The following is a 15,736-nucleotide window of genomic DNA, read 5'->3' on the forward strand; positions in this document are numbered from 1 at the left end:
GCCAGGTAAGCAGGATGATATGCAAGACGGTAGCGTTTTAGGCTCAACACTGGACTTTGCAGAGGCGTCGCAGAAGGTTCAAAGCCGCGCGCCACCGGGCCACAGAATATAACACCAGGCATGTAGGCCACCACAGGCCGTGACGAGGCTCTAAATTCGTTGGGAAGTAATGGTCCATGTACTCAGAGATATATATAAGGACTAGATAGTTGGATCCTGCATATCGCCAAAGCGAGGGGTTAGCGCATGAATTACCACCACCGACTGTACAACACGCCTTATCGGATGATGTTTACTGTACATCAGGAATTTTTTGAGCCCAACAGTATCTTTGTTACTGTATGCCAGTAATTGCGGCAATATTCACTACATGCCGGCTTTGCATGTTTGTGTAATTAAGTTTTTTAAACTAGACATGCTTAGAAACATGTAGTTCCTTATGGAAACAGAACATTATTATCTTTTGCCACGACTTCCAATTACAAATTCAATAAAAGGTTTGTTCTCCGCCACCTTGATCGATATTAGCGTGGGAAAACTTGACTTTGACTAATTAGTGATGATATAGCCATAGTCATAGCCTCCTGGACACCCTCGGCGATTTAATCTTAGGAATGGCAATGCCACCCGGACAGGTTAAGGGTGCTTTAAACAGGCAAACCAGAAGCAAACCATGCAAAGGGTGTATTTGACTCTAACATAACGACAAATTCTCCATTACATGAATTAGTTCCACCGTTCGCTGTTGAGCGACCTTTCGTACGGCCAATGCTTATATGCTGTCGCAAAAACAAAACCAAGAATCTAAAACATTAAATCCATCTTTAACACGGACCATCAGCTCTCGTCTATTCACAGAGGTGGCCTCACAGGGCAGAGGATTTCTGCCCACTTAGGTATCATCGCACTAGTCTGCTTGCTCCGGTTCGCCGGGCAAAAATAATAGTAATAATTGACCCCCTGGGTTCTGCAATGCATGCTATTAGATTGATATAGCTGATTGCCAGGAACTACAATGCCATAGTATTTATGCCCTCACGATTGGAATGTCAAAAGAATATATCGCTGACTGACATGGGCCCAAGCATCATACCAACCACATCCCACATAAGTACTTGACTGCCGCGCATAGCAAAGCTTAACCCTCCCTGACAGTGGCACCCGCGATAAGAATGTTCGCTCCTTTTCGAGCTTTGATTGTCTTTGGCCTTGGTTCTGGTTTAGCAGCAGCCGCGTCATTTGACCAGGCCGTGCGATCCTCCGCTGGCGTATGTGTTTGAGTATTATCGCTTCCCGTACAGTGGCAAATAGCAAGCTGATGGTTTCTAGGGACTGTACGCACCACTGCAACTTCTTGCCTGGGTCGGCCCAAATTGTGAAGGCAGCCCCGCCTGGACCAATTTTGATGACGCCAGCTTTACACGAAACATATCAAACATCTTCATTGCCCACAGTTTCCGGCTCAACCACACACTGGAAGGACAGGAACAACTAGACATCTCTGTGACCATTAAATATTCCACGTGGTATCCAAACAAAGAACAAAAGTCACACAATAGCTCCTCATGCACCACGTTCTGGCAGAGCTATTATGCTAGCAACGGGAGTACTGCGTGTCATAATACGCCACCTTTTACGTGCCACCGTCTGTAGAATAACCCAGGCTTACCAGCCTCTTAAAATGATTAACGGGGGCCCATCTTTTCATAGAGCTGGCTTCACCAAAAGAAGACTGCGAAAGATTGTGGGTTAAAATTTAATAGACGCAATGGAATATTCTGCAAGAATGTGGACAAGCACTAAGCAAACACGTCCATAATCAAACGCAATAATACGCTTAGCATGGGATCGTTGTTGAAAGTTCTGCTTGTGTTATGTCATAAAGTCAACTAAAAGCCTGTCAATCATGTCGGTTCAGGCCGGAATTTAAACTAGACAATAAAGGCGATACTGGTTGTCTTCTGGGGAAACATGTCCATTTTAACCGGTACGGACTACTGGAATACGCCCTATTCTCACGCAAATCACTCAATATCACTTTAAATTTGTCAGCCTGGGTAGATTTGGTTTAGCCTAGGATGACGCTCCTGCAACGAAAACCCTCATGAAGTTTCGCCACTACCATGACCGTTAAGATAGAAAGAAAATCAGATTTCTGTGATACTGGTCTGGTAGATGATCTCGCCCGGGAACATATTATAATCACCGGAGGGGTGAGTCGACTTATAATCTGCAAGTCGTCCCCGTGAGAGATACTGAGGCTACCTTGGCTAATCGGTTTCTAGTGGGCGTTAAGCGCTGCCGCCAAATAAGTCCGTTCGACATCAACGCAGCTGGCCTGAGATTTACTGAGCTTCGGGAAATTGTAGGTCAGCTGATACGAAAAATGGGGCTCAGTAGTGTTGGAGCGACGGGATGATAGATCGCGCAGCTTGTCTTAGTGAGAAATGTTCTGAAGAGGCTGTTTTAGGTAAGTGTGACTATTTTCACGCTCTTAAATTGAGCACTGACGCTTACATGCGGTAGCTGAACAGCACCCACTGCTTCGGGGAGAGACTAATAATAGAAGCCTGAAAACTTGTCTATGTACTTAGTAATTATCACAAGTTCCCATCAACCGTAGTCAAGACTAGTAAACAGGAACACACGTCACTTCCGCGAGATTCCACTGTGCAACTCGCCTGGCAGACAAGGGCGGTTTCCACGACGCAGCAGAATATGGCTAGCCCTGTGGAAGTGAAGAGGATCAATCCCAGATCTGAGGTTATTGCACACTGCTACCTGAATGTGCGGGAAGTCATGTATGCGATTGAAAGTGTGCTGCCATCAGTCAAGAGAGAGTCAATGAAGAAAGAGATTTTTGAGCCTTCGACATTCGTAAAATGGTGAATTAACACAGTTAGTGCACGGAAGCAAAGTGCCCAAGGGCACTTCCGGAATGCTGGCATCACACTCGATGAGTATGACATGGAAATCGGTACGTACTACTCAGGGAGCTGGTGTATCATGAAAGGTAGCTCACTCGAATTAACACGGATTAGATTGAAACGGAAGATCAAAATTGAGATCCATTGTCCGCCAACTCCAGGATAACAAGGAGCAACTTGAACAGAATAGCGGAATTAACAAACACTCGTTTCTAACCAGCCGCCAGGTTGCAGTTTCAATATCTGTCCCAGATTCGTCGACCCATCCGCTTTTACATTTACTTCGTCCAAATCACGAAGGATATCCTCTATATAGCTTCCTGTACCGCTGAACTTGAAATTAAACACAATCACACGGTGGACAGCAAGAAGTCGTTGGGAAGGTGGTTGATGGTACGATTAGGACTCAAGGGCAACATTCTGACAACAGGTAACGTAATTCCCAGGTGAGTGGAACACCCTAACGAGCGGAACACTTCTGTATTCCATGTAAATCATCAATTTACATCAAGGGTGACACAGGAACGAATTACATCAATGCCGAAATCTCCTAGCCACCGATGCCCTTGAAAATCCTCTCCTTCTGAACCAGGTGTAGTGAGAGCTTCTATCAAAAGTGAAGAGGTTCTGAAGTTGTAGCCGAGTATTCTTTCCGTCTCTTTCTGGACAAGGAGTAACTCCTGCTCAGTCAACAGAGGATGCGATGCCACTTGCATTCTTGATTTTGTAAAATTAACGTGGTAGTCACTTCTGATCATAATTCTAAATATGCGGTATCCATGAAGACATGTGTCCCACTATATAATTAACAGGGTAACACAGACTGTATAGCAGTACCAGGATTAGTTTACATTGCCTTACGGCCAGTCGCATTGTGTTCCACACCATACCCAGGAAACGCAGATCTTCACCGTGGTATGATATTAGAAAAACAAACCTTCTTTTCTAGAATGAGATTCAATCCCAGCTGTCCTAAATACGACGCGCCTACATACAAATCCTTCCCGTGTTCCAGCTCAGCATCGCAGCCCAAAGTTAAAGTTTCACTCCCCGCGACCGACATTGCTAACAAACGTACTCAGCTGGAGAAGCTATCTAACTTTCAAGAAACGCTTATGTTTCTCTGTATAACCATGGTATAAATATGCTATATGGTTAAAATCAGCGGCTGCATCAAGCGAGGTCAACGACACTAGGGTTATGAAGATTTGGACGATTGGCTGAATTAATACGATGGCCCGTGACTACCCCAAAACTTGAACAATATCGAGGAATCTAATAGGGTGGTAGTGTGTTCTGAAATCCCTGAAACTAACTACCTAACTAGTTAGTTAACGTATTTCACTAGCGAGCCGCCACCTCCTCTTCAATTCCTGCCCAGGGGCTAAATATTAGAGCCTTTATCAATCGAAAAATTACATTTCTATACAAAGGCTATATAGGAACTCGATTAGGACATTGTAATCGCCTGTGTCCTAGATTATGACAATCGCTGCATCGCGGTGGTGCTCGTACGCCTGACCTGACTGCAGAAAGTGTACCATCTAGAGAGAGCGTAAAGTTGAATGCGGTATGTTACAGATACGCACAGCTTTAGCAATTTGGGTAATTTGCTTATTCACTATAGCAGAAATTTCTAATAGAATCCTGCCTTCTTGCTTAGCTAGATTTCTTGAATTTTGACGCACTTTTGGAGGTATGGCCGGTGGTTGAATTGAGCGAGATTTTCATTGGCTGCCAGCAGGAATTGTGCTACACTATTCCTATTCGGGCTGTTAAAGAGGCGTGGTTTCGTAACTTCCTTTTTAGGGCAACAGAACAGAATTCAATGCATAATCATTGTCAAGCTCCTTGCAGCAATGGGTTTGTATCACGTTGACGCTAGTTGCACGTGTTCTGGATGGTTAGTAGCGTGGGCATTTAGCCTTAGTCTGAAATAGTGATATTGCTGCAGAAGAGCCAAATCTGAAATATCAGCCGAGCATGCCATCAGACGTGTCCCACTGTGGTACTTCTCATCAGCAGTTAAGGGCTCACAAACCATGCTCACAAGCGTTTTGGGATGAACAGCATCGGGAAGCTCAACGAGACGGGAATTCTAAGTCGTTAGCCAGCCCGAGTCAATGACATCTGCGCTACAAACCCAACTGGCGTGGGAACAGTTCTATCTGGGGCTCGATGGTTCCATCGAGGCGGTTCAGATTGAAGAGTCTGCCGATGATAAATAACAGCAAGTGACGGTTTTAAGTACCAAACCATTCAATCAAGGAGACTGTCTCAAGTACGGATCAAAGGATTATGTACTTTTTGACTCCCAATCAAGCCTCAACGCCGTTCCTTTCACCAATATGCAGACACTGTTGTGATTTCGTATCGACAGTTCGCTTGCCAGGGATCCTAAATCCACGGACAAAGGCGGATGAGCTGTACTCTGCAAATCTTTTATCTCTTCCGCAGTGAGCCATTCTACACTGTATTTTATACCTTCTAGCCCCGTCGCGTGTTCTATCGTAAGTTTTATCGGCCCAGCGATATAACATGCCGAGCTCCCGCCAGGATCGATACTGTCATGCAACACTATGCCTTGCGACAGCTCTCGCTTGATTATTATCTTGCTGTCTGGATCCTGGCCTTTGACTATGGACGAGAATCCTAGATATGTTGTGCTGCCTTCGCAAGCTGGGCCACAGGGAATGCTTGCATGACTTGGGTTCCCAGATTCGGGCACTTTATGTGGCTTAGTCGTCTGGGAGTGTAGCTGAACGCTCTTTTCACACGACAGCTGCCCTGAGTCAAGTTGCACCAAGCCAGATATGGTTGTCTCTGAGATGGGAATGGTGAGAAGGGTGCTTTCGTTGGGAGGCGGGTATGTTGTTTTCCTTTGCCTGGCGAAGAGCACAGAGAGGCTCTCCTTGATAGAATTCTCAAGTGTCTTGTTGAAGCGTTCCTCTAATTCTTTTAACTGAGGTACGGACGGCAGTCGCCAACCGGGGTACAATCTCCCGTGGCTTCTCGGCGTATGCATTTGCTTGTGCAGGGAAATAAACGCGCTGCATAAGAAGCAGGCGTCTTTGCTAGAGCAGATGACACGGGGGGGAAATGCCGGTCTTTGCAGTTCGCAGTAAATTATTAGCTGGATTTCCGCATGAATCTTAGCTTCTCGTAATGTCCTGAGCACCTGTCCTGAGAACAGGGATGCAGATTGCGCCTCGGTGTAGCCCAGAAGATGGAAAACCCGGTTCAACCTCTTCCGGTCAGAGTATTGATGGTCAATTCGAGCAACGGAAGACCCTATGTCAGGAGCGTATGCGCCGTTCGATGGGAGACAGAACGCATCCTTAGGAAGTTTGACGGGGATTGCCGTCATATATCGTGCTGAGCGGAACCTTTTTGCTATCCGTCGAAGTATCCTAGGAGCTTCGGCGTACCGGGAGACTTTTCCGATGGCGTTCAGGAAGCTTTCCTTCGCCTCGTTCTGTAGTTCTGGTGCCGGTATCTCGTTAAGCAGGTCGCTGAGCTGGTTCACTTGGTGCAAGTGGTTTATTCCCCTGACCAAGTCACGCAAGCGAGCAACAGTCTGATGACCCTGCCACGAATCTATCAGACCCGTAACTTCTCTGGCTTTATCTCGGAATAATAGTGCAGTGGCCCGAAGAGATTTGCTTGAGCCTGACTTCGCCGCGACTTGTTTGGCACACCTTGCTACGTTCTGCAAGATCTCCCTAAGTGGTCTCTTCGACTTCCTGGTCTGCTTTCTACTCGCCCTTAAACCCAACCTGTATAGGATGCGCAACGAACACATGTCGACTATATTCGCGAACAAATCCTCTTCGACAACTGACGAGTTTTCTAATTCGTTGTCAGCCTTGCCGAATAGCAATACACACTGGGCCACTCACGTTCCAATACATTTTGCAATATGGCAAAGATCATATTAAACCTCTCCTCTAACGCATGAAGGATGGAATCGCCGTCAGACCATTTGCTTTTGTTTATCGCGATAAGTACGTTTAACCTGTTGGTGTCCTGTTCGACACAGATGGCTGGGATATGGTTAGGATCCTCCTCCGTTTGTGCTAAAAATGACAGAGCTCCGACTAAGCTCCGCTCTTTATCGACTGGTAATTCGTATTTTCTCGCTGAATCAGATTGCTCTGGGGCCTTTGATGACGGCGCTGTAGGAATGACTTGGAGGGGGCTTGTTCTGGAAGCCGAGTGAAGGAGGGATAGCAGAGCGATGTTTTCCGCACGGGAAATGGCTGGGATAACTGGGACACTCCCCATCTAGAACATAAGCTGGCAAATGGGATACTGAAGTGATATCAATCCATGAAGGTCTAGGTGCTACGTAAATTTTATTCCTTCGTTGTTTCCGCTGACGAAAGTTGGCTAGCACGAAATGACAGCTCGAAGCCTGCCCCTCCATCCTCAGCTAAGATCATGACTATATCTCGCAAGCTCATTGGTGCTAATGAGCATCTGGTGTAAAGAGGGGTTTGCATTCGGACCAGGGTCTGGCCCAACGTAAGGCTTGGGCCGGCTTGGGTTCATATCCTCTTGTCTCTCTTGGCTGGTAGCCCTATCGGACCTTCCCTAGAGTGATAAACATAACAATTTACATCGGTCTAGCAATAAAAACATGTATTATCATACTTCACCTCTTTCCTTGAGAGGAATAGTCCATGAAATTGAGGAGCGATTAGGCTGCTCTCATCACGTAGGTCCAGCGCCCTAGATAAGCACGACTTATAATTGGTGATTTCATATGTCTACTATAAATTTAAATCATTTTAAATTATATTATGTATATGTATATATATATATATATATATATATATATTCTTATTAGCTCAATGGTAGAGCGGAATACTTCTAATATTCTGGCGCGTTGTGACAGCTATGCATGAGCAGTTCGGAAGAAGAGGGGTAGAGGAAGGCGTCATCACGGTGCCTAGCACGAGCAAAAGGTATATTTGGTGGACGGAAATCAGATGGCTTTCCACGTCCATCTATTCAGAACGAATCTACAAAAGACCGGTCTCAACTTCTTCCATCTCTATATTTTGACTTTCTCGTTTCTATTAAGGCAAAGATGGACCCCTCCACGTCTTCGCCAACAGAGGTATGTCTAGGCGTTGCCGTTGACCATCGGATTCGTTCCCTCTTCAAACCTATTCGCATTCAAACGCAGGTCAGAATGCAGGGAAACCATGCAGGTGCACGGCTTCTAGAAAGGCTTGCCGGAGGACGAACAGACAGATACATAGCTAAAGATGAAATTGATATAACTCTTGAACTGTTCGGACCTCAGGCCACCGGTGGAATCACCGTGGTGTTTCAGCAGCCGTGGAGATTTCACCCATATTCGAAGGGGATTGAAGCGGTCATCGACGCCTGTCCAACCTTCTTTGTGATAGACGAAGCATTTAGTGCTGTCTCCTGTGGGACAATCTCTATAGGGAGCTCAACATTGTCAATCATCGATTCCCTACCATATGTCAGACCGCAGGACAAGCTTTCAAGTTGGGATAAGTTAGAAATACGGAAAGTCGCCAGCGAAATCATTTTTAAAAAAGACCCTCTGTCATCATGTGGATCTAATTGGGTCACCGGTGGGGAGGCTCGCGCGACGCGAGTGATTGCTCACCCTGTCTATTGTGCATGTTAAAGTAGGGTAAGATTGATTCATTGTTGAATGACTTGAAGAGTTATCTTTACAGGGGCGGGATGTCTCATATATCTGTTCTCATCCCTGCCATAAGGTTCAGCCACCGTGATACTCAACAGTTGGTTAATCGTGTTCGGGCGTACTTTAAGCGGGTATTTTTTTAGTTTACCGGCACAGCCAGACTCTCCCGTAAACATACCCATCATATTCACCATTTGCAAATGCTCCTTGATCTTATTCAATTTGCCCCATGCAGATTCCCACATTGACCGGCCTTCACACCGGGGAGCCACCAATAACAGATTGCTGGGTCTTCTGTCTTCACCCGTAGCCCGCAAATAATCCATGTAACTTCAATATTTGGGGTTGTCTACACTTCCTCAGATGGAACAAATGCCCTGTAATCTTTCGGTCACGCCCAACACATTACTTTCAGTGGCTGGTGACGTGGCGGTGTTACTCGGAAATGTCTCGTATTCTCCCTGTCTTAATGGGTAAGCGATGCGTACGCCATCCATTGTCTGTATTACTGACTGTTGTTTTACAGACCGTATTAAAACAGCAGTACGGATCGCGGCCTGGGAATATGTACCAAACAGAAAGGTGTGTGTTGGTTGAGAGGTCTGTAGTCATCTCTGAGGACTGTAACGGAAGTGTTGCTAGGCCTGATGATAGTTTCGTAATGGCCTCACGTGAAATGGGCTTTCTGACCCGTACTTTGGTTATTGGGCTGAGTCTTCTTGCACCATCAACAAGACGCCGAAAGTGTTTGTTATCGAAGAGTTTGTCATCAAGAAAGTTATCGACATGATAGGCTCGGAGAGCAGCTAAGTCTGCCAGTGCAGTATCTGGCTTGATTGCTTTTTGGTTAGAGTTGCCAAGAAGTCGGGAGGTTAACCATGAGATCAATGACTGTGTTGACGCTGGCCATGCTGATAAGTTTTGTAGCGCACAGTGTTTCTCATAGTTACGCTGAACAGAGAGGTAGTCAGAGCGTGTATTGGCACTGAGTCCGTTCCATAGAAGCTTTAGATGGCCTGCATTGAGCTGATGAGCTCGCGAAGAGAACCACGCGGGTGGTTCAATACTGAGAGGTCCTGCCAGTGGGGACAAATGTTAGCAACTTCTTGAAGATTATTACGGGAGAGTGCATCCGCTAATGTGTTTTCCCCGGAGGGGAGTCAACGTGACACAATTTGGATATCTCTCGCCGCCGCTAGTATAAGCAGGCTCTTTAAAGGTGCATTGGGCGGACCATGATTATCACTATTACCATAGCCCCGCTGGTAGCAATAATGCTTCACCATGTCTTCCCCAAAGCCGAGCTCTTTCACACGCACTCTGAAGTCTGAATTACTCACAAATGATCATACCTGGAAATATGAGGTTCGCTGCTCGTCCAGACCGCATGTTACTAACCCCGGTCAATGGATCAAATCCCTAGAGTTTTACTCTAACTCAAAAACGTGCAATATTGAAATCATGACAACTGTTTTCCTCACGACGCAGTATCGCTCCAGTCACCTAATAGCATCAGCAGTCCCACGATGAATCCCGCCTAGAGAGCACCGGGGCATTTACACTGCAGGAAGTACAGAGGACCGGCCTTGTCAGCAGGTAACGAATCTGGTCTTTGACGACTGCGCCAAGGAAATGAAATCCAATCAACTGGAAGTAAGTTGAAGCAGGCTGAACGCGGATATTAGATAGGGCCAAGCGAATGTAACCATGAACAGACCACGCATACTGTCTTGGTTCTTAGTTTAAAACTTGGCCAAAAGTAAAGCCGGTCAGTTTCCCAAGAGTTGTAAAGCAGAATGAGAAACTGGCTGCGCGGTGGGATGCCTTCAGGCCACGTGCTGACCTGACAGTCAGGATGCCCAGTCTGTGTTATACCTCGAAAGAACAACGCGGGATGCCATGCTAAGGCTGTGCCCTTAACGACAGAGCGATAGCGAGACAGGATGGCCAGCTCAGCGCCAGACCGGACCAGGCCTCAACATAAAAAGATTCTGAAGGGGAAAAATTCAAGTTACGCAACTCGTACCACAATGTTGGTTACCCAATCACACATGTATCTCGTAAATCAACTTTGAACTGCAATTGCCGAGTTTAAGGTCGGGCATTCTTCTGTTCCAGACAATTTACTCTGGTTCTGCTTCAGTGCGGCCTTTTCTTTCTATCAGCAGCATTCATGCGTGCTGACAGAGATAGCCCATATCCAGCAGATAAAGGAAGGAATGAGAATATCGTGTGGATAGTAAATTATTTCAGATACCCGTGTTAACATGCCCGATCACCATTAACGACCGCGATCTTCGCAATTGCCCGTACAAGACGGACTTGGAAAAAGGGAATAGTCAGAATTGCGTGTCATTCACCCGATTATATTTACCGTTTTCCGACTAGTAGAGACGGTTGTTTGCGCGCGTCAGAATACCCACTGGGATGAAGCCGTAGACTTTTGTTGCTACGAGGTTCGGCGGCGAGACAGGTGCCAGTCAATCATCTCGAGCACGATGATATAGTTACTTGATGATTTTTTTCTAAAATGTTAAGATGATGAAATAAAATCACACATCCTCGGTTCAATTGCCTGCTATGCAGCACAGTTTCGACCGGATTCAGACCTCCTGAAGCCTTACTCCTTGTCCGAGTATTCTCAATATAAGCCCGTTTTGTCAGATCGCTTTCTCGATCGAATGTCTGTACAATGTTGTAGGATTCGATCACCTTCTCCTATGCTCTATATTGGTAATTTCCGCCTCGTAGTGATTCTTTGCAGACTGTCATCCGTACTTTAGATGTTGTAGTCAAGAAATCCACCTTGGTCAACTTTATGGAGCAAAGCAGTCGGAATACCGTGGGATAGTACATGGATCCGCAGAATGTGCAATTGTTCAAAGAGAAGCGAACCACAGATACTATCTAGTCAGGCATTGCCTCATCGCCTCAGATATTCTAGGAAGGTGCAGTGCCCGTTTGCATCACAATCGTAACGACGAGAACTTTTGAAGCGATATCAGAATGCCCGACGAAAAAAGGAGCAAGGCTGAAGGCAGAGAAAGCTGATGGCATTTGTAGTCGTGCATCCTAGTAGCAGGGCATTATGTGTGCAATGGAGTATATGATATCACGGGTGGTTAGCCGGGCAGTCGATTGAATCATTCGTGAAAACCGATTTGTCCACTCTAAGACCCGTATACCCACACCCCGCACGAGTATAAAAACAATACGTATTGAAGTATAACCAGTGTAGATGGTCCGGAGCAGGGAGATGCTCGACCTTGGAAAGAGTAGACCCACCCGAAACCATTGAAGCTAACTTGGCCTCCTCTTTTTCAACGCCTGAATATTTGAAAGCTGAACCCTCATTCAACTGACCTCTACTGTCTTCTTCTCTTGACCTTTCGCATCAAGCGGACGTTAACTAGTTAATCGGCCCTTCATAACTAGTGAACCGTGATCTTTAGACAGTGTCAGCATTTTAATGGAAGCTGCGATGAGAACTTGCAGTAATATTAGCAAAGCGATTGGAGTAATACAACGTTTGCTCGAAGATGATTTTGAAAGACATGATCGTTCATTGTTCCATTGTCTAGAATTACCCAGCGAAGGAGTAAGGACAGATCAACCCAACTTTAGCGCGAAAGTGTTTAATGCTGGTTGAGCATTTTCTCTACTGTGTTCAAGTCTGAGATTTGGTGGGGTGATCTGGTTATTTAGCGCCCGGGGAAAACGTAAAGCAGTTGTCCAGTCCGCCCGGCGTTCAAGGTCTCGATTTGCACGCTTCGGTCATTTCATCTGGTTCATGGGTTTAACTTTAACTGACAAGAATAACCTGCGGCTAGTACCATAGTTGATGGTTAATAGGCCACCCCAACGTGGTCCCCTTTTCATAACTTTGACTAAATGGTGTCTCCATTTAGGGGCCGATGGCTAAAGCAGGCGGTCATTCGTGCGAGCAATGTTGGTCGGACAGAATTAAGTATTTACCTGGACATAAACACTAAATCCTTGATGTCCAGTACCGATCCCCGGAAGCACTAATTGTGATGGCTATACGAGACTGGGATTTTGGCGGGCAATATTCGATACTCAGACAACTTCAATGTCTCACACGGTGTTCCCGAACCGAAAGACAAACTTTGGTTGGACTACTCCACGGTCACTGGGACGCTCAATTTTTACTGATCAGGAATTGAGACAGAAGACCCAGCAGTCTATAACTGGCGGTTCCCTAGTGTGAAAGCCAATCAAGGTGGGGGAACCCGAATAGAGTGAATTGAATAAAATGAAGGAGCGTTTGCAAATGGCGAGGATGATGGTTACTTTTACAAAGTTCTGGCCCTGGCCAAGCCGGTGAAATAAAGGCCAGGTACTCAGTGATCCTTGCCGACCAGAGCTGGAAGGGAGTACCTGGGCAAAAGTAGTAGTAGAATAGGCTAGCTCCGCATGTTAACTAATTACATTGATCGGGTTATCTTGTCGACAACACGGCCACAACATGGAAGGATGAAGACGCCGCGATGTTTATTTGACCAAGTTTATGATGGCATGCATCGCGACATGATAATGCTCAAACCCCCTAGCACACAGGGAAGGCCGAATCTTACTCGTCAACGCAATGGATGTTGGATGTCCGGGCAAGATGGAGTGGGACCCGAGGGACCGATCGTCAGGAATGCCCCTCTTCAGCTTGGTTGTTTTGAACTGTGGCCGTCTTTCGGTCTAGAATACCTAATAGTTCGTAGCCAGGGACATTTGGTTGGTGGGCGCTCGCGGGTGATGCACCTTAATGGAGGGCATGCCGAAGTAGGTTGGTTCTGTCGCTCCTAAGAGAAAACGAAACGATGCCCGCGCAACATTTACATGCTCACTCATGTCGCTTTGCGGGTAAAGAATACGTAACTAACGAAGGGGAAGACGGTGCATGCGAGCCACAAAATGCAAACAACCAGCGTGATGGTCAACGTTAGTTGAAACATGCCCGGTAATCTGGACCATTTCTTTCCCAATGGCGGGTTCGTGATTTCTCTACCAAGTGAAACCTGCAACTTTTTCTATAGTCCATGACTGACAGCGAGGAAGATAAATTTTACTATCTGTGGCGTTCCGCCCACCCACCGCCTTTTCGCCGGTGGGTGTTTCGAAAATTAGACGAGGCTAAAAGAAATGGGGATGCTCGTCCGCGCGATCTAGAACATGGTCTCAAGTTTTTGAGGAACGTCTGGAAACCTCATTTGTTAGTGGACAAGTTCTGGTCATTAGCGAATAGAAGTTGTGTCAATAAGATGCCCGTGCGACCAAGACCCTCGCCGAAGGAAATCCTAAAACAAGCCCAACGGATCAAATTACCCAGGTGCACCTTCGATGTTTGGGAGTGTGTACACTTCCTCTGATGGAACAGATGCCCTGTATTTTTTCAGTCACTGTCAACGTATTACTTTCAGTGGCTGGTGAGGTGGCGGTGTCCCTCGGAAATGTTATGTATTTTCCTGTCTTAAATCAGTCATTGATACGTACGCCGTCAATTCTTTGTATTACCGAACGTTGTTTTACCAACCGTACCCAAACAGGAATATCGACTGTCTCCTGCTTGAACTGGAAGGCGCGCGCTGCGCACGCTGCGGCCCTGAAATGACAGGAAGGGGAGGAAGAAAGCAATATTTGGGTCGGTTGAAGCTAATGGAAGCGAGTCCGGTTTCCGGGCGATATCTTAAACATTAAAAATCAATACTAACCTCAAAATCACGCCAAAGTAGTATTTATGCTAGATAGTGTGGCCTAAGAATGCAAGCCTGGCAAACAGCTAGACATAGAAGAAATAGTTAGTATCTATTACTAGCACTGTAACGTCTGTGGACACGGTGAGCTACACTAGTGTAGATCTAACTCATCTAACACTCCCTTCTTAAATTGACGAAATATACCTCTAGCCAACTTGAAGAAACTCCCAGGTAACCCCCCTCTCCCCCTTCTCAGCAACCATAAGCTCCCTCCCCCTATTCCCACCGACTCTCATCCCCCGAAACTCGTCCAAATGCTTTACAAGCAGCTCATAGCGTCCTTCTATAGCCGGCTTCGTAATAAAGCACTCCCACTACTCATGGTGCCGCACGTCTGCGACGAACCTCTAGTTCCGCTTGATGTTATTATTGTGTCGGATGAACGTCTCTGAGTGAATGTTTCGGAAGCTAAACCAGCCGCCCGGGTTTACAATTACTCGCCAGTGACACGTTGTGTTGGCGATGTCGAGGGGTTGCAGACAAAGGTTACTGTTTTGAAGGGTGATGGCAAGGTTGGTCTTAGGTTGTCGAATTATATATGTTTTATTTGCGAGGGGTGGTAAGAGGGACAGACCAGTGGTGGTGAATGGGTTGTCGTCGTCTGCGGGGGAGAAGGTGGTGTGGCTTGGGGTGTGGCAGCCTTCAGAGGGAGTAGAGGTAGATGTAGCTAGTGTCAGGTTTAACATATTGTGGATGGCTCTGGGTCAAGAATTTAGATACATATAATAAAATTGTAGCCCTTTTCTTTATTTATGGAGATGAATGCTCAGGAGACGTTATGTGATATAATGGCGCAGATTACAACTAATCTCTGGGCGGCTAACTAGTTGTGAAAGGAATGTTAGCGGCTCTTCAGTGTTATATTAGTGGGGCAGGCGTGGCAATAATCTGCATGCTGTGTTAGGACATTGGCTGCATTAGACGTGATATTGGAGCAATCATGACCTGGGTGCTTGCACATGAAGCCCTAGAACCCTAATCTACTACAGCACTTAACTGAAAGAGGAAACCAAATAAGCGAATCATGAGAGCGCGTGGATGGAAGGCATCCATAGCAAAATGCCGTAGTCTTTTGCGTATGCTCTCGCAGGCTTGTTTACTTTACCCCTTTCTCTCACTACGTTCGTTTCAGGGCATCTGAGAAAGTATACCAAACCCAGAATTATGGCCAAATAGAAAGGTATTTGTTTATCGCGCACTGTCTAATGGCGAGTCTGCTCGCGAAGACGAAGGCCTTTCCCTAAATTATTATCCACCCACGGAGGGAGAGCCCTGGATTGAGGTATATTCCAATAGCCGGAAGATCTCAAGCTCTCCTTCCTATTATTTACCTGTAGGGAGGGGTCTTTTAC

At 46.3% G+C, this 15,736-nt stretch overlaps 3 protein-coding genes across 3 annotated transcripts; 1 reads left to right on the top strand and 2 right to left on the bottom strand.

Annotated features, from left to right (window-relative positions):
• Positions 1-2,123: 2,123 nt before the first annotated feature.
• On the top strand, positions 2,124-3,525 carry P170DRAFT_427332 (uncharacterized protein; the record flags this gene model as incomplete). Its single annotated transcript, XM_024847768.1, has 6 exons — positions 2,124-2,213; positions 2,401-2,470; positions 2,624-2,815; positions 2,900-2,977; positions 3,148-3,373; positions 3,450-3,525. The coding sequence occupies 6 exons, from the start codon at positions 2,124-2,126 to the stop codon at positions 3,523-3,525; spliced, it is 732 nt and encodes a 243-aa protein (XP_024703528.1).
• A 1,698-nt stretch (positions 3,526-5,223) lies between these two features.
• P170DRAFT_359999 (nucleic acid/nucleotide deaminase domain-containing protein) lies at positions 5,224-6,729 on the bottom strand (the record flags this gene model as incomplete). The annotated part of the gene is made up of 1 exon (XM_024844393.1): positions 5,224-6,729. The coding sequence occupies one exon, from the start codon at positions 6,727-6,729 to the stop codon at positions 5,224-5,226; it is 1,506 nt and encodes a 501-aa protein (XP_024703529.1).
• A 7,832-nt stretch (positions 6,730-14,561) lies between these two features.
• On the bottom strand, positions 14,562-15,156 carry P170DRAFT_208491 (uncharacterized protein). Its single transcript, XM_024842799.1, has one exon. The coding sequence runs from the start codon at positions 15,068-15,070 to the stop codon at positions 14,732-14,734; it is 339 nt and encodes a 112-aa protein (XP_024703530.1). The 5' UTR covers positions 15,071-15,156; the 3' UTR covers positions 14,562-14,731.
• Between the last annotated feature and the right edge of the window lie 580 nt (positions 15,157-15,736).

The sequence above is a fragment of the Aspergillus steynii genome (assembly GCF_002849105.1).
Source record: "Aspergillus steynii IBT 23096 chromosome Unknown P170scaffold_5, whole genome shotgun sequence".
NCBI lineage: Eukaryota > Fungi > Ascomycota > Eurotiomycetes > Eurotiales > Aspergillaceae > Aspergillus > Aspergillus steynii.